Source organism: Bombus vosnesenskii, unplaced genomic scaffold (genome assembly GCF_011952255.1).
Source record: "Bombus vosnesenskii isolate JDL3184/JDL3185 unplaced genomic scaffold, Bvos_JDL3184-5_v1.1 scf7180000013277, whole genome shotgun sequence".
Taxonomy (NCBI): domain Eukaryota; kingdom Metazoa; phylum Arthropoda; class Insecta; order Hymenoptera; family Apidae; genus Bombus; species Bombus vosnesenskii.
This window is the reverse complement of record NW_022882935.1, coordinates 769,394-791,199: the sequence shown is the minus strand read 5'-3', so window position 1 is coordinate 791,199 and position 21,806 is coordinate 769,394. Positions and strand designations below refer to the sequence as shown.

Sequence of the window (21,806 nt, the reverse complement as noted above, 5' to 3'; positions counted from 1 at the left end):
ATTCGTTATATAGTACGATATAATTAATTAATTATGTACAAATCGTATATGACCATTATAATATTTTTATTTATATTTGTATAGCCGTTCACATAAAAAAAAATGCTTGTAATTCTGATAAATTTTCATAAATTGTTTCATCTCCTTTATTTATTACCTAACGAATTATGTAATCTATTAATTATTACAATTTGACGATACGTTTGAAGTATCATACAACTTTTTGTCTCATTTATATTTTAACTATACGCGGACACTATAGCAGTAGCCTTTGTCACCTGTGAAACTTAGAACAGATATTATATATCTATGAATAATAATATGGCGTATCACAGTGATCTGACTATTCGTTCAGTCAGACAGTAGTTGAATCGTGGTTCGTCCTGACACGTTTTTTCACCCTTAAGATTTTACATCATCAACCATGGTAAGTATATTAATTATCATACATTTTATTGTTATTTCATAAAAATTGTAATTAAAAGCTATAATTATAATCTATTGTAGTTAAAGTTATTTTTAATAATTATAGTTATTATAGACATCGATTAAAAAAATTTTAAATACAAAAATTTCAATTTTCTTATTATATTATCATTGGGAAAGATTGAATTTTCGAATACATATAGTGATTCTTATATGCTATAATAGTTAATAGATTATAATTCAATTCAAAACTATGCAGTACTAACATTGTGTATAACCAGCATATCCTTTAATTATAATATACTGTGCTTCCTTCTAGTTTAATCGACCGATTAGAGAACTGTCAATAGCAAATCGTGTATAAGACAGTTCCCGAAGTTAAGGTTCATACAACGAATACATTATAGTTGGATAAATATTTCAGGGAATCAAGAGATCGATTTTTAACTAACGCGGCATAGAACCCAATAAACAAAACTCCAATTTACATATTTACAACTTGAATTTCAATTTAGCTTATTAATTGCAATGCAAATAATGTTTAAATAATATCCATTTTTGTCTTTGAAAATATATTTAAAATACTAACGATCGAACGAAGTAAAGTTTTTAACTGCTGGTTAGTACGAGTGTTTCATAATTCACAATCGGAAGATTTCACAGAAGACAATTAAGTTGGTCGTTTTAAAAAGAATATCTCAAAATATTCATGTTTACCGCAAGAAAAGTAAAAGAAACGTAACAATTAAATTGACGCGTATACTCTGGCGAGAATCGTAATTTTAATCTTTTTAAATTCATATTGATGTCGTAATAAATTCTGTTTTGCATTAAGAATTAAAATATTCTCTAAATTTAATTACATTATAGAGTAATAATAATCATAAGTGTATTAGTACGTATATTTGAATGTATAATATACACGTGTATAGAAAAATGATCGATCGAATCGGTAGTTGTTCCTTTCGCTCCGAAGATCATTTGTTTGGCGACCGCAAAATTGTGTCACGTACAAAACGATGTTCGATCAAGCTGCTATGGTTACAGTATGTCAACCTGTAAAAATCGATTTTTAGCATGATGCACCTAGAGAATGTAAACTACCGGAAGAGTCTATGACTCTCCTATGCCCCGTATGCATAGCGGCAACGAGTCGATCTCTAACTATAATGTCCTCTTTTAGATCGCGACTAGATTATTAAACGAAGATATGATAGGTCAAGGTAAAAAAGCTCTGCGATTGACTGACAGGTATAAGATTGCTTTATGTCGATGGAATTTCGACATGTCAGTTCGACAATCACATCGTGCTGAGTGCTTTAACTGATCTAGTTTAGAAACGTACAAGTTAAGTGATTCGCTTATTTCAATCTGCCGACGTCTTTTATAAACCATTTCAACGGAAAAATTCGATCCCATCTATTTCTAACGATGAAAATTCCTATTTCATACCTTTTTAAACAACAAGAAACAGCTTATGCAACTTATGTCATTTGAGATGTTTCACAAAGCGAAAACGTATATAAACGTTAATCGAATACAATTAAATAGTAGTTTTAAATATTCTTTTGTTCGTGCTTTGTACTTTTTATTAATCGTCTCCATACAAAGTAATTGATGGCAAAAGAGTTACATTAAAAGATAATGGCAAAAAAGGTATGGCATTCAAATTATGGCAGACAAAGTCGATAGTAAATTCAGACGTTTCATTTTTATTACTACGGATCTTCGATCGTAATTAAAATCGGTTTATAATAATAGTGTTAAATACGGTTATGACAATTATTAAATATTTTTATTCATATATTATTACAGCGGGAATGTATATCCATTCATATTGGACAAGCTGGCGTCCAAATGGGTAACGCTTGCTGGGAACTATACTGCTTGGAACATGGAATTCAACCTAATGGACAAATGCCCAGTGATACCACCGTTGGTTACGGGGATGATTCTTTCAACACATTCTTTTCCGAGACCGACTCAGGAAAACACGTTCCAAGAGCCGTGTTCGTTGATCTCGAACCAACAGTAGTAGGCAAGTTATTGACGAAAAAGTCTCGATTTCCTTGCTAAAATGTTTCCATGATGTTTTAGATGAGGTTCGTACAGGTACATATAGAGAACTGTTCCATCCGGAGCAGCTAATCACGGGCAAAGAGGATGCCGCGAATAATTACGCGCGAGGCCATTACACCATAGGTATACGTCATACGTGCAATTTGCGTAAATTGAAAATTTGAACAACGAATTATCTTTACTCTCGTTTTCTTCGTCTCTTTCAATTTTAAATTGTATTCTCTAGGGAAAGAAATTGTAGACCTGACTTTGGATCGAATTCGCAGACTCACTGAACGATGCAAAGGTCTGCAGGGTTTTCTAATCTTCCATTCGTTCGGTGGTGGCACAGGATCAGGATTTTCGAGTTTAGTGATGGAAAGATTGTCCGTTGATTATCCAAAGAAAAGTAAATTGACTTTCAGTATTTATCCCGCGCCTCAGGTAAACGCGATTAAAAATATGAACTTTTAATATTCGTTAACGGTAAATTATAATAATTATGTGTTATATGATGAGTTATTTATTAGGTATCGACTGCCGTTGTAGAACCATATAACGCGATTCTTTATACACATCCAACATTAGAACATTGCGACGTGGCCTTCATAGTTGACAATCAAGTATGTATTCCTACTCCGTATCTGCGATTCTTATGATCAATCAAAGTTCAAGTTTAAAATACCATCACTTCGCGCCTTCTATATCAATTTATTAATAATTGATAACGTTTCACATAGGCCATTTATGAATTATGCAGAAGGAATTTAAGCATCGATAGACCTACGTACACAAATTTAAATCGTTTAATTGGACAAATCGTTTCATCAATAACCGCAAGTTTACGATTCGATGGAGCTCTTAACGTTGACCTTACCGAATTTCAAACAAATTTAGTACCATATCCGCGTATTCATTTTCCTCTTGTAAGTCAGTTATAAATATTTCGTAATTCTGCTAAAAATAAAAATATAATATATATATACATGACTTATTATATTTTTATTTTATATGTACATATATAGATTTATGTAATAATGTTGTAAAATTTCATTTGTGCTCTACGATACAAATATTTCAAACGTTTTAGTAAGACGTAACAAAATTTATAGCTTATATTCTGTAGGCAACTTACGCTCCAGTTTTATCAGCTGCAAATGCTAGTCATGAGAGAATTACAGTAGCGGAGATAACGAATTCGTGTTTTGAACCAAATCATCAAATGGTGAATTGTGATCCGCGTAGAGGAAAATACATGGCAGTTTGCATGCTTTACAGAGGAGATGTTGTTCCCAAAGATGTGAATGCTGCTATTGCGACGATCAAACGACAGAAACACATTCAATTTGTCGAATGGTGTCCGACTGGTTTTAAGGTTCGTTCGACAATTATGTAAGACAATTTTTCCTTATATGAAAAAGAAAGAGGAATATTTAACGCGGCCTTTACAAAACAGGACTGCATAAGAAATATTTTAAATTAGTTAGAAGACATTAATCCTTGTCAAAAATTCTAATTATACCAACGGAAGAGGTAGTCAGATATAGTTAAATTCCAGTCACATAGACATAGAATTGTATTTTTTACTACACTTTTTGTAGGTAGGAATAAATTATCAACCGCCCACTGTGGTACCAGGAGGTGATCTTGCAAAAGTAGAAAGAGCTGTATGTTGTCTTTGTAACACCACTGCAATAGTTGAAGCATGGGCTAGAATCGATAATAAATTTGATCTGATGTATGCTAAACGAGCGTTTGTTCATTGGTAAACTGATATCTCTATTATTTTGTGGCATTTAAATTTGAGAAGAAGTTTTTTAATCTTCCTAAACCTTTTTAAATATAGGTTTGTCGGTGAAGGTATGGAGGAAGGTGAATTTTCGGAAGCGAGAGAAGACTTAGCAGCTTTAGAATTGGATTATCGTGAAGTTCAAGAAGACGCAGCAAATACCGAAGATGAAGAAGAATATTGATTCTTTAAATGTATCGAAAATGTATTATTTACACTCAATTTTCTGATTAAAATATAATAAATAAGATTAATAACTTGCGCGTTTATCGTGAAAATTTATATTTCGTTTTCGTTTGTACTATACTAGGTAATATGATCCATGAACCAATCATTGAATTTTACTGAGTTACTGAGAACAAAAATACATTTTATTTTACAAGTATAACTAGTTAATTATCTGAAAAAAAATAAAACAACTGTATTTTAAAAATGTATACTATAAAAATTTAAATATAAGTTATTATAAAATAAATTTTACATAAAATATTATTTTAATCCCCCCCCCCTAATTTTTCTATGAAGGAATCCTCCGCTAGTTCAAAAATTCTGTTTCTATAAAATTTTCATTCAGCCCTACTAATCCGCTGCGCACGCTCTATTTGCGCTTACTCGAGAAAATGTATAAAAGGACTCTTTAGAATACTTCCTATTCAAATTTTCAAATTAAAAATTTTCAAATTTTTCAAATTAAAAGTATAACAAATTGAAAGTCTCGTCAATAAGAATTAGGCTCCATCAATTGTCATGTATTATTCACCCGCCATATTCATTTACATATCTTCAATTTCGAAAACTTTTCATGTATCCAATTTTTTCTAACGCAAATTACGCATTGTATTATAATAAAACAAAATTCTGTAATAGAATAGATATCTTATCAATAAATAGTATTAATTTATGGCGTGTAATAAGACATCCAATCGGATTCCTCATAGTGAATCTCCATTAAGATTTCGACATATAACTATTTGGAAAGCGATGCAAGTATTAATATTTTTTAACATTACTACCTGGAAAATGATACTAACTTGAAAAATACGCAACCTCCAATCCTGGGTCCATTGCATATATAGTTTATACGTATATTTTATATGCATATGTGTATTATATGTATATTTTTTCAAAATTCTTTTTTTCCCTTAGGCAACAAGTAAACTGTTAACACCCATTGCGGGTCACCGTGGCATATTGTAAAATATTACAAGGCATGTTTCGACCGTTCGCGGAGAGACGCGGTCGCGAGGAAAACGCGTCAGCGAGAGGCGTAAATTCTCGCTACGATTCGGTTAATCGACGCCCGAAGTAGTCGTTCCCCTGTTTAGGTTAAGATAACAGAGGTGGTTAAATGAATATGACACAGTAGAGTAAGTTATATTTCACCGTTTATTCCAACAACTTATAACGAAGGCAGTTACGCTGGTGCGTATGTACGAGATGAGTGAGTGACTGATCTACGGGTGTGTATACCCGGTTAAAGGATGTTGACCGTTCGAAGGATGTAAAATCAGTACTGTCTTGGGAGACGATGCTGTGTCGGAGGAAAGCTAAGGATGGGTGTGTCTAGCGCACGGGACCATCGGATTTGTTGGTGACGATTTTAGTTAGGAGAGTGAGGGAATAGGCTTCTTTGTTAATTGGTTAAACGAAGGGTCTTAACCGCCCTCGAGAGAAAGTGGTTAGTGGGAGGAAAGTTGCATCATACGTGAGAAGAACTAACTTTCCCTTGTCAAGCCGTGGTAGACAATAGTCTCTAGAAATTCTTCGGAAACAGACGTTTGTTTGGTTTGAAGGACCTCTACTAGGAAATCTATGAGATTTATGGAAGGTACTTGAGACTATTGAGGGTACGCAGTGAGTATCCGAAGACATTTGGCTGCCATCTTGCCCGCGGTGTCTGGCCTCGGCTAGGTAGAGTGTTAGGCGACGTAACAAGGCATTACACAGGATATCACGTAAAATATTACAGAGACGTCGTGGGATGCCTGCGTGAGTGTATTTAGTTTTAATTAATTATAAGATAGATAAATTAAGATTATTGTGCGCGCATTCTATGCAATGATACCCTTGTCTATTTTAGAACGAAAAATAAAAATCTCTTGTCTCATCTCCCTCTCGCTTTTCGAATAGAACAAAATTGTCACTTCATGATCGTTCGGTTCTTTCAAGCTGTAGCGCGACGTACTCACTCGCACGTATATCGGCTACGAACAAGTGATCAGACATTCGATAATTTGTAAGTCATTCTCTCTGAGCTGGCAGTTATCCTCTCTCGGATACTGCCTCGTCGTTCACGCGACGAGACCATGGAATTGTTATTGCACCGGCACTGTCTGCGGAGTCCAACCGAGGAATCGCAGCCTTGACCGATTTTTACTAGCCGAAATACTGGTGTCGGATCCTGTAACTCGACATCCTCGGTCAGCCTATTCAGTTCTTCAGATCCCCACTGTTCAGTAATGGATATGTTCCGATTGCTATGCCGTAAATGCACGAACTTTGACTGATCCACCGCAAACATTGTCGGTTTGACCTTAGACAGGAATAAGGGTGTGCACGTGCAAAGAGAAAGTAGCTGCGAAAGAAATAGGGCGGCAGAGATAATAGGGTACCTAAAAGATTTACATGAACGGACAACGACAAGATCTCGAGAAAATCCAGACTCCTTCAAGGGCCATACATGATTTGTTTCATAACTGCTAATTCAATACGGCTCTCAACTGAACATTGCTTAACGAAGTGTTTCCTTTACCAAGTTCTGACTTCCTCTTATTTGGCTACACTTAGTGAATATCTGGACAACGTAGACTTTTTTATTCGTGTATACAACTAATGAGTTTAAATTTCCCCCTCGGTTTATACGAGATGTCTCTAGTCTCTAGATTCTAGATATAATTAACGAAACTATATTCAGACGACTATATTAAAGACAAGTTCATGTGATAACGTAGTATATAAGAATATTGTTTTTCTATCCTAAACATCAGCAAACGTTATCATGTACATTTGAAAACATTTGTGTAACGATAACAAAATACTATATGATACGCGTAGACATTTACGAAAGATTTTTTTACTATACTCACTATTTATTACTTACCGAGTATATATTAAGTTTTATAAAATAAAAGTATTACAATGTTAAACCAACAATGTGCGATTTTGACTGTCATTGACTCATATATCCAGCCACTTTTAATCCATGTTTTATCCACTGATAAACTTGGTTAGTTTAGTACATAAAATATGTTATGATAATTTATAATTATATTATTATATTCTTTTATTCTTTTATAAGGAGTTTGCTGCAAAACAATTGAGATAGATTCTATGTCATCCAGTTGTGGGAAAGTACAAGGAGATCGTTTTAAATTATCTATACCTTATGCTAAACAAAATTTAACTTGGAATGTTCTGTTTGATTCGCAATGTCCTGAAATGGGACCTGATTTCATATTTAATGACAATACATTCCTAGCAGATATGGATGTGGATGCATTATCTGCCAAAGTACCTAGTCTTGCTAAATGGAATCCCAATGATGAAAATGCATTATTGAATGTTCTTAGAGAACTTTTATCATGCTACAAACAACATCAGGTTTGTGATTGTTACATATAAATTTTTTAATACTGGAACTACATCAAATTTGATACATTTTTCTTTTAAATCAGGTACAATTACTTCAGAAGCAAGCTAGATTACAATTAGAGTATAATATGCTAATGAATTCAGGAGAAGTCAACACAGAGGATGTTGAAGTAATATTGTTACCATCTAGTTCTAAACCAACGGAAGCTAGATTTTTAATAAGTTTATCAGTGGATGTTTCGCAGTTAGAAATTCGTACTTGTAAATCAGAAAGTGACATTGCAATGCTTCTTGTAACATTTTCTGGAACAGATTGGAGTCGTATTACTCCACAACTTTATTTTTCAAAATCTTTAGAGGAGTCGCTTAGTGGAACAGGTGAATTACATTTACCACACTTTCCATCTGACACATACCTACTACGATATATACCAAAAGTAAAAAAATATATTGCAGGAAAGGTATGTAACTTGTTTTAATTTTGTCCTTGTGCTATAATAATTATGAATAAAATAAATATTGTTTTAGGTAAACTCAGTTGTCCAAAGCTTAAAGAGAAGAAGAGATTATATAGCAGCATGTTCATTTATCCACCATAAATGTCTTTTAGAATATGATTCTATAAACTGTAAATATGTGACATTTTTGGTATGTGTAGATGACTTTTTTGCATGTGTGCACATTCGATTTCCATTTGGATTTCCTCAAGAACCACCTCTAGTTGAATTACGCTCAATATATCATTTGACTCAACGTACTGCCTACAGTGAAAGACTAAAATATCCTTATGATGTTTCATGGTCGCCAAAGTTTATGGTAGAACGGTTGTGTCAAACCATTTACTCGTATTTACAAACATTTAAATTCAATTCTATCAAAAATTGTTCAGGAAATCAAAGTTAGTTTATTACATAATTTAAATTATTTTAGTTACTTGTTACATTAACATAAATCTCTCTTTGTACATACTGATAATTATTCTTTCTAAATAAATCCATATAAAAATAAAAATAAATATAACACTACCTACTACGAGAATAACCAAAAGATTATTTTATTATTATTTAATATTAATATTTATTTTCTATATAATCGATAATAATAAAGTATTTTATACTTATAAGCGTGTAATTTTATATGTAAAATTAAAAACTTTTGCCATATACATGTGTATATAAGACAATGTCAAAATGTAAACCATTGGAATCTGCGATAAATTTCAGTTTCGCTGTTCAATCGACTCATTGTCGTGTGAAGTACATGATGATCTCGAAACGATTTCGAAGGATAAAATAAAATTAATTTCATACGTACAGTTTTTAATGCAAGTGCTGAAAGATATTATTAAATAAAAATAATCAATATTTTCTACTGAGATTAACATTTCTTTGCATTAATAAAAAGAATAATCACAGTTTACTGTAAGAGGTTATATTCTTTCCCACTATACATACATATATTTGTATGTAACAAAATTAATAAATGATATCATATATTAAGGGTTATATAAAACCTTCCTTGTCTAACAATAAATTTATTTTTGGAAGAGCATCATATACCAGTATGCTGAAATATTTGAATCAAACGGAAAGCATCAATGTAGATAAAGATTTATTTGAGAAATATAAGTTTAGCGTCGATCAATTAATGGAACTTGCTGGCCAAAGTTGTGCTATTGCCATTGCTCGTACTTATCCATCGCTTAAAAATTCTAAGCAAAAAATTTTGATTTGTTGTGGCCCAGGAAACAATGGTGGTGATGGACTTGTTTGCGCTAGACACTTAAAACAATTTGGATATTTGCCTGAAATTTATTATCCTAAAAGGACAAGCAATACACTGTATGAAAATTTACTGCATCAGTGCATTGAAAATGATATTCCCTTATTAAAGGATGATGTAGAATACATTGCTTCAAAGCAACTTCATCAATTTGGTCTTATAGTGGATGCAATATTTGGATTTAGTTTTAAGCCACCTATAAGGGATACATTTATTCCCATTATTCACCTGTTAGAAAATACGACTGTTCCAATTTGTAGTATTGATATACCATCAGGTTGGAATGTTGAAGATGGACCACCTACAGAAGGCGGAATAAAACCAGAAATGCTTGTATCACTAACAGCGCCAAAATTATGTGCTAAAAAATTTGAAGGGAAGTATCATTATTTAGGTGGTCGATTTGTACCTAAAAAATTGGATAAAGCATATAGCCTTAATCTACCTGAATATCCAGGAACTGATTTAATTCTTTTGTTAAATTAAGTCTTCATACAAACTTTAATTACTTGCATTTTTTATTACAAATATGTACAAGAATCGAAAATAAAATATTTATAACTGTTGATAAGCAGCTATATTGTTCTATATTTACAGATATATATTTTATTTTCCATAGAAATACTGTACATATATATATATCCTACCTGTATAATAAAATAAATGTGAGCAATGTGAGTTTTTTTATTTATGTTAATAATATTCAGTAGCTAAAGAAATAGCTTTCGCCTATAGCATCGCCATGACGAATCTTGCACGCAGTTTGACATTGTTTTTGTTTCGTTTTGATTTAAATCCGTCGCTACATGTACTTCTTTCATGTATATCGACGGCGGTTAAAATCTAACAAATTAACATTCATGAATGCTATAAACTGCTTATGGGCATAGGGATATATATATTCGCATGTACATGTAGGCGGTACATCTATGTCCCAGATATAAAGAAGTCTGGACCTCGATTCCGGACATTCGCTAGAGAAAAGTGGAACTTAAAAATAACATTAAAATAACAACTTTATTATCCTTGATGTTCGCCTTATTATGAACTATAAAATGTTCCTCATTTATATTTTATATCACGGATTTCGCTCCATTTCGTATATTGTAAACAATATACGCTTAGTGTATAAAATGTTGACAAATTAATTAATTTATTAAAAAGATATATAACAGGAAATTTACATGTTAAAGTATTCTATTTCCTTGAATATTTTGCCTGTTATTTAATAATATCTTTTCTTGGCGTTTCTTTTCCTCCTTAAATGCTTCGCTATTTGCCTTCCGTTCTATTCGCCTTTCCTGAAATTAATAACAAACAATTTTTTATTTGTATTATATGTTTTTGGCTTGTTATGTATGTATACAATTAGCATGATAATTTTACTCTTCTATATTCTTTAAGTGCACTTTTTCTTCGTTTTCTTTCTTCCGTAGTTTCATTTTTAGATCTTATACTTAATGTACTTAAGGTAGATTTCATAGTTTCTGCAACAGACTGAGGATATTTTGGTTTACAACTTTCATTTTCCTGATCAAATTGAGCCAATGTTTTAGCAGTCAATTTTCCAAGACACCCGTCTAAAACATTTTCTGGTATACCTGTTTTTGGATTGACTTTGATCTTTCGTGGATACTACAAGAGAATTCACACATCATAATTTCACATAACAAAAGGAATAAAATAAATGAACAATTATTCTTAAGCAACAACCAACCTTGGGTTCAGAAATTAACTTTGGATGATTATAAATATTACTGTATGTACTAATAATACTTTCACAATCCCATTTATCTTTTTCTCTTGCATTAACTACAAGTTCTTCTAAATGATTTTCATCCTCGGAGCTAGAATACTCCTTTTCCAAAATTCTCACTCTATCTTTCATCAATTGTGCAACATTATCTGCCTATGAAAATGAAAAGAAATGTGCTTAATTCTCTCTATTACAAATGCAGCTACTATTAACTTACATCTTTGTTTTGCTGCTTTTCAAATTCTGCTGCACACTGAAGAACTAAATCTGAGTTTGGTGCAATATGTCCTTCAATTTCATCACAATCTAACGCGCCAATTTCATCTTCATCGTATGCTATATACATCTGTATAAATAATGATACACGTTTATCAAATAAAATGTATAAGGAGTTGGAAAAAGGAGTCCTCTTGAGTATGGGTGTGATTGGCTATTTCTTGTAGACTCAACATAATCATAAAATCATAAAATTAAACTTACATATTTATCGTGAAAGTATCATATATACAAATGAAACAATATAGTAACACGTAGTGGTGAGTGATAGGGAGTAGTACCACCCTTGATCCTGTGTACCCAGTAAGACTTCTTTCCAGCTATGTTCAGTATATCATATCAATAAATACTTACTCTTTCAAATTTATCATCAAGAAGAGTAAGTTGCTTGTTTCTTCTTATTACGCTACTGCTCATTGAATATTCTGTAAAACGGGATTTTGTCTCTTCTTCTTTAAAGGTGTATTGAGATCCATTTAAACTACACACTTCATCTTGTTCTTCGTCGGATAATTCCAAATGCCCCTCAGATGAAACATCAGATACTTGATCTGACTCATTTAAATCATATTTTTGAGATATAAGTCAGCCATTTTATGTACATAATGTATTCTTATAGATACATACCACTTTCTTCTTGTAAAATTTCATCATCGCTGTTGATTGCATTAGCTAATTCTACAAAATTATCATCTAATTGATTTTCTGGATCATCATAGTCGAAATCATCATCCATAGCAGCAACTATATCTGGATCTAAGTCTAGTTGCAACCCTGAAACTGGAGCTGCTTTATTTAAAAGACCAACTTTTTCTTCTACATTTGAAGCAAATACAGAGGATGGTAAACTAATTTTTGGCATATTTGTTTGATCATTTGATTTTGAAGTTGTACAATCCACGCGTTCCCATTCAGCTGTCAAAGAATTAACATCTTTAAGATGTTTCAAATAATCATAATCATCATCAAAATATATTCCATATTTTCGCTGCTCCTCTTTACGCTTATTATCATCTATCTTTTTTTTCTCGAGTTTAGAAGCTTGTGTATGTCCAACAGGTACAAGCACGCGTTCTGGTGCTGTTTCATCGGCGATTAATGGATCTCTTTGTGATCGATGAACTAAATGAAATGTTACTGAATTTTTCTTATCAATGAATTTCTTTGTTTTTCCCTTCGGCTGAAAATTGTAAAAGATCAGATGCATAATGTAGAAATAACCTAATGCACAAATATGTGTATAACCTCATTAATATACTAACTTACCATTTTTTAAATATTTTTTTATTCAACAAGTTTAAAAAATTCAAAGACAGATTAATAACAGAACATTTACTTAAAATTGCTTAAAGATTTAATTCTACAATCACTGTTCTGATCACGATAATGCATATAGATTTGCTCTATAATATTTTATATGACTGTAGTTCCGAGCGAACGCGGAAGCATGCGATTTACAAGTAGTTCTCAACCAAGTGGGGAAGATAGTATTTATATACACATCATATACATATTTAAGATGTAACTGTGTATGTGTACATGACATGACTGTACACATGATAACTAAATACATTAGCATCATAATTTTTATACAGTTTCTATTTAAAGTAACAAGATGATAATAAAATATGCCATTTATATTAATAAATTACATATAAATATACTGGAAAATGAATGAGATACATTTATCGTGTTTGAGTCTATTGTTGTCTTCCCTACCAGTCATTGTTATAGCGTTCACTATTGATATTCGATAAATACGTGACAAGCCTTCAAGGGAATACGGAAAATGGGGCTATTTGATCGTTTAGCAAATCTTTTAGGTTTTAGGAAAAAAGAAGTAAACGTTTTAGTAGTGGGCCTTAATAATAGTGGTAAGTCGACGGTCATAAATAATTTCAAACGCGAGGATGACCGTTGCATAGACATAGTACCCACTGTTGGGTATAATGTTGAAAAATTTTCATGTAAGTTAAATGATAACGAGTGAACGACATTCGATGTTGAATTGACGTGCTTAAAGCCACATTTCTATACTATTACTTGCACTAGTTGATCTGATGGAGCACTAATTGCCGGTTAACGTAATAGAACAAAACAAATATATTATATTTCAAATAAGATTTATTTTTAAATAATAAATATATATATATATGTATAAGCAATATAAACAATATTTTGTAGATTCTATTAGGTAAACTATGGAATATTCATATTACAGAAATTTCTTAGTCTTTTTAATTCTATTATGAAGCACATTGTGCTTTGAACTTTGTGATTTTGATTGAATTAAAGACTTCACTTTTTTTCTCATTTTTCTTTGCAATAATTTTACAGGTGTATGATTCTGAAGTGTATCTCTTTTAAGTTTACTTGTTCCCACAACATTCAAATTATTTTCACTTGCGATATCACTAATATCAATATTAGTCGATAAATTGACATTAGAAGAATGCTGTTCATTTTGACATATTGGAGTACTGGTAACTGGTTTATTTAATTGTTCATTTATTTGCTTATCTTTCAATACGGTTGCATCAGAAAGTATAGTATTAACATTATTTTGTAATTTTGAGTCGTTCTGTAAATTTGATTTGACCTTCAGTTTTGTCTGTTTTAATTTCTTTTGTTTTGAATTATTTACATTAGGTATTGATTTGATAACACTAATATCTTGCTGCCTCACAGACTGTTTAATATTTTGCAATCTCTGCTTCTTACTTTGTAAGGGGACAGAACTTTGATCAGCTTTATATGTACTTGAAATGTTAAGAAACTTTTTTTCTTTTGATACTTCTTTCTTTTGTCCTTTTTTTACCTCCTGTTTCTTGCTCCAAAGTATTAAAGATTTCCTTTGTGGCAATGTAAAACTATCTAAAAATCCTTCCGTTTCCAAATCGCCCAAAGGCTAAAAATACAAATGATGTTTTTAGTTGAATTTACAATTTTTGCTAGAAGAAATTAAAAATTTTACATACATTTATATCCAGTGGACTATCTTCGTTATCTTCTTTTGCCCATGTAAATGCTTTCATATCCAATATATTCTCAAATGCTATATGTAAATCAAATTGCTTAAAACACACTAAAGATGATTTTAGATAGTTTTGGAAGTTTTTATGTAGTCCATTCTCTGTTACCGAATCTATCTCAATTTTGTATGGCCTGGTTTCATTAATATTATATAAGAGATATATTATTATAGTTATATATGAATCAGTATTTTCATTATGCACCCCCATCAGTTCTAAATTAATTTGGGTGTATCCTAAATTTGTTTGTAACTTACAGTTTTTTATATGAGAAATATTATGCTAAAAATTAAAATAAATATTTAATATTTTGTTTCCAACCGTTATGTAGAAAAATAAGTTCATAAGCTATATGTACCATCAATGTTGTGTATTGTTCTTGTCTTATGAAATAGCAATCTATATACTGTTTACAAATTTTCAAAAAATGAGGTACATTTTTTAACTCATGGATAGGAAAATCACATATCACATCTTGTAAGTCAATACCCATTGGCATCACCCATTTTCCTAAAATTCCTTTATATTGGTCATTCAAAATTTGTACAGCAAAAACATTATTTTTGTCATATTTATTCAAAGGTGAAAAATTAAACACATGTTCCTGTTTTGAGAATTTGACACAGTGAAAACCGGAATATCTATATAATTCGGACTCTAATTGTAAATTGATATCTTGAACTTCATCGATTGTCAGGCACTTGGTAATGTTTGAATGAACACATTTAGTGTTCCCAAATTTTAATATGTCCAAACTACATTCAATTTGCAAAATTATAGATTTCAATTGATGTATTTGAGTTTTTAATCTGCTTTTCAGTTCATCTATAGAGCCTGAAATTGAATGATACTTAATATATTATCTTCATCACAAATGTTATAGGGTTAGACTTTTTTAGATGAACGTATAGCTTACTTTTATTTTCGTCTGAATTTTTTTCATTAATAATATTTTCTAAAATATTATGTACTTCCATACTTTTTAATAATTTATTTACAAGTCGACTATTACTTTTAAAGACTATCGCGTCAATATATCTCCATTATACTTCTCTTCAGTGATTCTCATTTATTTTAATATATAAAATATAAATGATGGTGAAGGAATAGGTGGCGCCCCATAAGATGAATAATATGTACATATTTCATTATATGCAATAATGTATTTATTGAATACACATATGTACATTTACGTTTCTCGTAAATCAATATTACCTCGTTATTTTATACTGTTCTTTATAATCGCATACCATAGAATACTAATAATACATTTTAACATGTTTTCAGTTAAAAATATTAGTTTCACGGCATTTGATATGTCAGGTCATGATCGTCATAGACCATTATGGGAACATTATTATAAAGATTGCCATGGTATTATCTTTATCATCGATAGCAGCGACAAATTACGATTGGTTGTTGTCAAAGAAGAATTAGATATGCTTCTCCAACATCCAGATGTAGCTGGTATATATTATTTCCTTACTTTTTCATATTGAATATTGTATGTCGTGTTTTCTTTATTGAATTTTATTTATCGAATATTATAGGACGTAAAATACCGATTCTCTTTCTGGCAAATAAAATGGACTTGCCTGATTCTTTAACCACTGTCAAACTTGTTGCTGGGCTTGGTCTTGATCGTATACAGAACAAACCCTGGCATATACGAGCGACAAATGCAATTACTGGAGAAGGTTTACAGTTAGGCATAGAATGGCTTACAGATCAAATTCGTGACATATATATAAATAAAAGATAAAAATAAATTTAATGTATCCGATGCTTTAATGCTCGTGAAAGTTAAGCAGACAACAAATTAATCGATTATATAGTCTGTTTGAAATTCGACATTTAAATATTTCAGACAGCGATTTCATGAATGAAATTGAAATAGAGAATGAATGAACATTATATACTCACGTGACTCTAGTCATCAACGAATCTGTTCAATAATAGACGAATGTACATATGTACATTGAATTATATTTGTACCATAATTCGTTCACACATTGCTCGATAGCAATGATTATTATTTAACTGTATTATTTTGTAAACTGTGTATTTCTGTCGATAAATTTTACGATACATGCAATAAATTTATGTATCTCTGATAGATGGCGTTTCCAAATGCTTATTCTACGTCAGAAATTATTTGTGCGTGGACTATAAGTACTGTGACTGTGTGTGATATCGATTGGTGACATTTGACAAGACGACGTGGATTTCTTAATTAATATAATTTAATGTAATATTTCGAAATATTGACAAAAAGATGAAGGGAGATTTCACGATTTATGTTTTATTTACACTTTTATTTAAATTTATAAAATGTAACAGTGTAAATAAATATGCATTGCTTATGCCGAATGTTACATCAAGTAGGGTAAGTAAATACAGAAATATTTAGAGAAGTAGTTTTGCATTTAACTGTATATTTCAAGATACCAATATGAAATATATTTTTTTATATGTGTTTAACGACGTTATAATTAATATCTTTCTCGTTTTAACGTTTCAATCTAATGCTTAATTTATGTCAAGCAAATAATATAGGAACAATACAAAGAGATAATGATAACATATTTTCCTTATTTTTAGGAGGAATTGTATTTGTGTACCCCTGTTAAAGTAGATCCTTCCCAGAACTACTATTTGACAGGTTTTGAACCAAATGCAATGGCAGGTGTTCATCATATACTTTTATATGGTTGTGGAAAACCTGGTAGCTCAAAATCAGTATGGAATTGCGGAGAAATGGGACATGGTATAAATAATAACGAAGATACAATCGTTCCCTGTGCAGAAAATTCTCAGGTATGTAATATAAAATGATGTAGAAGAATAATTTAAGAATTTAAAGAGAAATATTATAAATACCTAATTATATTATCATTTTATATAGATATTATATGCCTGGGCCAGAGATGCTCCAACATTAATTTTACCAGAAGGGGTGGGTTTCAAAGTTGGTGGGGACTCCTCGATTAAATATCTAGTTCTGCAGGTCCATTATGCGCATACTGCAAAATTTCAAAATGCTGGCACTGACGACTCTGGTGTATTTCTCTATTACACATTACGTCCATTGAATAAATTAGCTGGTGTTCTCCTTTTGGGAACTGGAGGTGTTATACCACCTCGAAGTACAACATACATGGAAACAGCTTGCAGAATAAAAGAGAACAAAACTATTTATCCTTTTGCATATAGAACCCATACTCATTCACTCGGTAAAGTAGTTTCTGGATATTTGATAAAACCAGATTACACTTGGATAGAATTAGGCAAAAGAGATCCTTTAACACCTCAAATGTTTTATCTTATACATAAAAATGTTTCTGCTGAACAAGGTGATCAAATAGCAGCCCGTTGTACTATGCATAGTACACGCGATAGTTGGACATACATTGGTGCTACTAAAGCTGATGAAATGTGCAATTTTTATTTGATGTATTATGTTGAAAATGACGAACCACTATCTATGAAATATTGTTTTACCAGTGGTCCTCCTAACTATTATTGGAAAAATGCTGGTCTATTTAATATTCCTACTATAGAGGCATCTAGTTTATAATGTAATATCGATTTTAAGTGTCCCGGTTAAAAATTGGTACAGATATGAAGCTGTTAATCAGGCTGTATACGGATGAACTTCTGAAGCGGAAGTATCTGTGTGATGCCGAGTTAATAATGAAAGTACTTTATCTATTTGTTACAAAATAAAATTTGTTTTCAGATTTAAGTTGACATTGCTCGCACTTTATACAGTGTGTTGTGTATTATTATTTATTACTTTTTGTTATTAATAGTTTGTATACAAAAAAGAGTACTTAATTAGTTTTATACAAGTATACAATGTACACTAATGTTTTACATCCAACTGTAAAGAAAATAAGATTTTGTATCAAGCCTACTATCGATCAGAACGTTTCTAATGTACCTGCTGTTAATTTCAATTCATTATTATTGCCCATGTACAGCGAGAGAAGAAATATCTATTACTCCAGAAAAACTCTATCTTTTCTATTAAAAGTCTTTAATTCAGTCTAATATAATCAACAAATATTAACTAAAACTATGGCATCGGTGATATTTTTTGCCATATCTATGAACCATATACATGCGTTAATATAAATTATCTTAGTTAATATTTTTGAAAATTCAGCAATGCTTCGAAAATTAGAAGAAGAAGACGTCACTAATAATTAAACGTGATAGAAAGTAAAATATTTTCACAATATAATACCTATATCGTATTATGATTATGATGTGATTTTACTTTATCTCTAGGTGTAGCAATTAAAACTTATATTGCAAGTTATACAAAAGATGCAGAGATGCATTTCTATGAATATTCATTTAATAATATTGTTTCAATACATTAATAAATCATGCATATATTATAAAATGTCTCAGTTGCATAATTCTCATTTCGCTTTCCTTTCACGTTGAGCATAGGGATACGGATTGCAATTTTTATTACTATAGTTTTATAAATACATGCAACAAAAGTGTTTTGCAAAGTTTATTCTCTTAAGATTTAGTTCTCTTGAAAAGTATGTCGATAACCTTGGTCGTACGTTTTTGGAAAACAAATGAGCGGAGAAAGTGCAATGAGTATATAAAAGAATCTATTGATGTGGTCGAGCACTTTCAAAGTTACCGATTCTCTACTCGCTAAAGAAACGCACGATATTTCACCGATTTTAAGTTCTGCATCGTTTTTCGTACTTCCATATAGGGCAGAACAATTTACACGAGGAACATCCTAATTCATTCGTTGTTCCGTGGAAAGAAAGTTAATACGTGTTTTCACTGTTTTCGTCGAAGTTGGGCGGAGAGGGAGTTGGGTGAATTCATTTTTAATTATATTTCAAACTTCTGAGTTAATCATATTGATTTGTAAAGTTATTACGTGTAAAATTGAAGACCGGTTTCTTTCTTTACATCGTTTATACTTCAGTGCGCTCTTTTTCTTTTTTTTGAGAACGATTTAATATCAACGATCGCGCGACTTTGTTACGAAGAAACAAAAAGAAACGATGTAATTCGCTATGAAAACCAAGCGATTCCTTTTGAAAAGTTGCATACATAAATTTATATCGTATATTTGTTTTCCCATTATATTTACCTACGATGTAGCTTCCTTCCTTTCGTACGGGTGTAAAAGAAGTTATACAGAAACGAAACATCGATGCTGCTATATACAAAATCAGAATGGATTTTTATGCGACAGAGTAAATTAATTATAGATTTAGTTCTATGAAAGTAATTGATTCCACGATGAAGCGTAGTATTGAAATAATACGTTGCTGTGAAAGTAAAATTGACTCGAAGCCACGGTATACTTTATATTTCCGGTTCTTAAACGTGTTCCTTCATATATGACGACTTACGACTTCGTTAGTGGCTTGGTTGTTTCTTTTCAAACTTAAAAGCTAATAAAGGTCAGGAATTAAGCTCATCAACAGGAAAGAGAATGTTGTTAGAACAAGAACAAATACGATACAGCGCGTTAGCCTATAACGTTAGATATTTCTGCGTTAACATACATTTTTCCATTAAACAAAAATAGGACGTTGTCGAGATCTGTTAACTTCTGGTTTCATCAACGATTATTCAAGAAAGTTACTTAAGAATATTTAGTGTGATAATTGCGCTGAATTTTTCTGAAACGAAACCTTCAACTTTCGTTTCAAACTTCTTAACCTATAACATCGAAACGAAAACGAAGTGCATTCCGAAAGAACCGAATTGTTGTAACTTCTTCACCTTCTTCCTCCTTCTCTTTCTTCTTTGTCCTTTGTAAGGATACGTATCTTATCCTTTATACGAAACCAAAGACTATCATTTTTTTTTAGTAATATTTATACATATATATGTATGAACATGGGACGCGCTGATCATAACAATCAGAGTTCAGTAATGCGTCAATGAAAACAGCACGTCACGCGCACATAAAAGTATCATCGTTGGTAAAAGCATGTCTCGTCGTTAGGAAAGCGACCGAAGCACATGCAGCCCGATCGACCATACATATCCTCTGCAGACAACTTCGAAAGTAAGGCCTCGATCACGTTTTGTTCGAAGCAACTTGGGGCACGAACCAAATAGACCCGACTTAAGTTTTGTTTCTTTCGTTTCTCTCCCCCTCGCTATCCCCCTTCCACATTTTCCTTATTTCTTTTATCGAGCTCTATTTCTCATTGTCGATCGTAAATTACGCTTCGTGGATCTTCTTGCCTTTCCATTCCACAAGAGGAAGCGATATAACCGAGTTATATACAATAAAGTCGAATTACGAATCGCATTTTTCTTTTAAAATTCAACTCGGCAGATTTCCATTTCAGAAGCGGCCACCGCCTTACGGTTAATTAATGCGCGAAAGTCTACGATCTAATTGAACCGTGTACTTGGATCGTGCAAATTTTCTTAAAGGCAACCGTCTTATCGGTTTGATTTCGCTACACGTATAGGTCGTATGAACCAGATATTACTGCAGACTAGAAGTCCGATTAAGCTTTAGATTCGAAAACATATCTTGCCCATTAACGGCAAACGAGGCTACATTGCGTCGAGTCGAACGCGCGTATTTGTCAATGTGGCACATCTTCGAAGAATTCTAGCGAGAATAGATACGCGTTAAACGCTCGGCTTTCCTTCGATAGTATTTTTGTATGCTGTACATATTTATTTCCCCCTCTTTTTTCTTTTTTCATTTTTTCTTTCTTTCCCGTTCTATCTCCTCCTCCTCCTCCCCCCCCCCTCTCCTCCCTCCCTCGCTCGTTTCAACGCATCGCTTTATACACGCTCGCTCAAATTCTTCGATTCTATCGGTAAGAACAATCGATACTTTGTGCCTTCGATCTAGCATCGGACGATCTAAGAGATCGCAGAAGACGGTGTAGAACTATCCTTGGAAATTTATCCCAGGAAAGTTTAGTCGATACATTATGCGTAAAACTGTGGAACGTTTGGAGGATACGGGGTTGTGGTTGCACCGCATGGTGGGATGCATCGTTATGGGGGATGTAGCTGAACCCAACGCTAGCGATAACTCTGCCGAGTGCAAAATCGGTGGTGAGAGAAAAGA

At 32.1% G+C, this 21,806-nt stretch overlaps 7 protein-coding genes across 9 annotated transcripts; 5 read left to right on the top strand and 2 right to left on the bottom strand.

Annotated features, from left to right (window-relative positions):
• The first annotated feature begins 107 nt into the window (after positions 1 to 107).
• On the top strand, positions 108 to 4,625 carry LOC117231989 (tubulin alpha-2/alpha-4 chain-like). Of its 2 annotated transcripts, none has more exons than XM_033491047.1 (9): positions 108 to 427; positions 2,242 to 2,464; positions 2,524 to 2,628; positions 2,732 to 2,928; positions 3,015 to 3,107; positions 3,225 to 3,410; positions 3,611 to 3,859; positions 4,086 to 4,249; positions 4,331 to 4,625. In XM_033491047.1, the coding sequence occupies exons 1-9, from the start codon at positions 425 to 427 to the stop codon at positions 4,455 to 4,457; spliced, it is 1,347 nt and encodes a 448-aa protein (XP_033346938.1). In that variant the 5' UTR covers positions 108 to 424; the 3' UTR covers positions 4,458 to 4,625. The 2 variants fall into 2 exon arrangements, with proteins under 2 accessions (XP_033346938.1, XP_033346937.1); XM_033491046.1 differs by lacking the exon at positions 108 to 427 and adding an exon at positions 1,357 to 2,082.
• A 2,576-nt stretch (positions 4,626 to 7,201) lies between these two features.
• On the top strand, positions 7,202 to 8,874 carry LOC117231990 (BRISC and BRCA1-A complex member 2-like). The gene is made up of 4 exons (XM_033491049.1): positions 7,202 to 7,499; positions 7,572 to 7,873; positions 7,948 to 8,325; positions 8,393 to 8,874. The coding sequence occupies exons 1-4, from the start codon at positions 7,412 to 7,414 to the stop codon at positions 8,765 to 8,767; spliced, it is 1,143 nt and encodes a 380-aa protein (XP_033346940.1). The 5' UTR covers positions 7,202 to 7,411; the 3' UTR covers positions 8,768 to 8,874.
• A 198-nt stretch (positions 8,875 to 9,072) lies between these two features.
• Positions 9,073 to 10,224, top strand: LOC117231992 (NAD(P)H-hydrate epimerase). The gene is made up of 2 exons (XM_033491051.1): positions 9,073 to 9,315; positions 9,413 to 10,224. The coding sequence occupies exon 2, from the start codon at positions 9,428 to 9,430 to the stop codon at positions 10,130 to 10,132; it is 705 nt and encodes a 234-aa protein (XP_033346942.1). The 5' UTR covers positions 9,073 to 9,315; positions 9,413 to 9,427; the 3' UTR covers positions 10,133 to 10,224.
• A 420-nt stretch (positions 10,225 to 10,644) lies between these two features.
• On the bottom strand, positions 10,645 to 13,146 carry LOC117231988 (protein LTV1 homolog). Its single transcript, XM_033491045.1, has 7 exons — positions 12,945 to 13,146; positions 12,306 to 12,858; positions 12,033 to 12,229; positions 11,620 to 11,748; positions 11,364 to 11,555; positions 11,033 to 11,281; positions 10,645 to 10,947 (listed from the first exon to the last, which is right to left on the bottom strand). The coding sequence occupies exons 1-7, from the start codon at positions 12,945 to 12,947 to the stop codon at positions 10,834 to 10,836; spliced, it is 1,437 nt and encodes a 478-aa protein (XP_033346936.1). The 5' UTR covers positions 12,948 to 13,146; the 3' UTR covers positions 10,645 to 10,833.
• Positions 13,147 to 13,334: 188 nt separating this feature from the next.
• Positions 13,335 to 16,693, top strand: LOC117231993 (ADP-ribosylation factor-like protein 6). Of its 2 annotated transcripts, none has more exons than XM_033491052.1 (3): positions 13,335 to 13,645; positions 15,998 to 16,177; positions 16,261 to 16,693. In XM_033491052.1, exons 1-3 carry the CDS (start codon positions 13,468 to 13,470, stop codon positions 16,470 to 16,472), a joined length of 570 nt encoding a protein of 189 aa, XP_033346943.1. In that variant the 5' UTR covers positions 13,335 to 13,467; the 3' UTR covers positions 16,473 to 16,693. The 2 variants fall into 2 exon arrangements, with proteins under 2 accessions (XP_033346943.1, XP_033346944.1); XM_033491053.1 differs by having other exon boundaries at positions 13,338 to 13,552.
• LOC117231985 lies at positions 13,879 to 15,807 on the bottom strand. Its single transcript, XM_033491044.1, has 4 exons — positions 15,627 to 15,807; positions 15,069 to 15,544; positions 14,657 to 14,992; positions 13,879 to 14,586 (listed from the first exon to the last, which is right to left on the bottom strand). The coding sequence occupies exons 1-4, from the start codon at positions 15,685 to 15,687 to the stop codon at positions 13,894 to 13,896; spliced, it is 1,566 nt and encodes a 521-aa protein (XP_033346935.1). The 5' UTR covers positions 15,688 to 15,807; the 3' UTR covers positions 13,879 to 13,893.
• A 123-nt stretch (positions 16,694 to 16,816) lies between the features above and the next one.
• On the top strand, positions 16,817 to 18,652 carry LOC117231991 (peptidylglycine alpha-hydroxylating monooxygenase). Its single transcript, XM_033491050.1, has 3 exons — positions 16,817 to 17,096; positions 17,312 to 17,527; positions 17,616 to 18,652. Exons 1-3 carry the CDS (start codon positions 16,986 to 16,988, stop codon positions 18,285 to 18,287), a joined length of 999 nt encoding a protein of 332 aa, XP_033346941.1. The 5' UTR covers positions 16,817 to 16,985; the 3' UTR covers positions 18,288 to 18,652.
• The last annotated feature ends 3,154 nt before the right edge of the window (positions 18,653 to 21,806 follow it).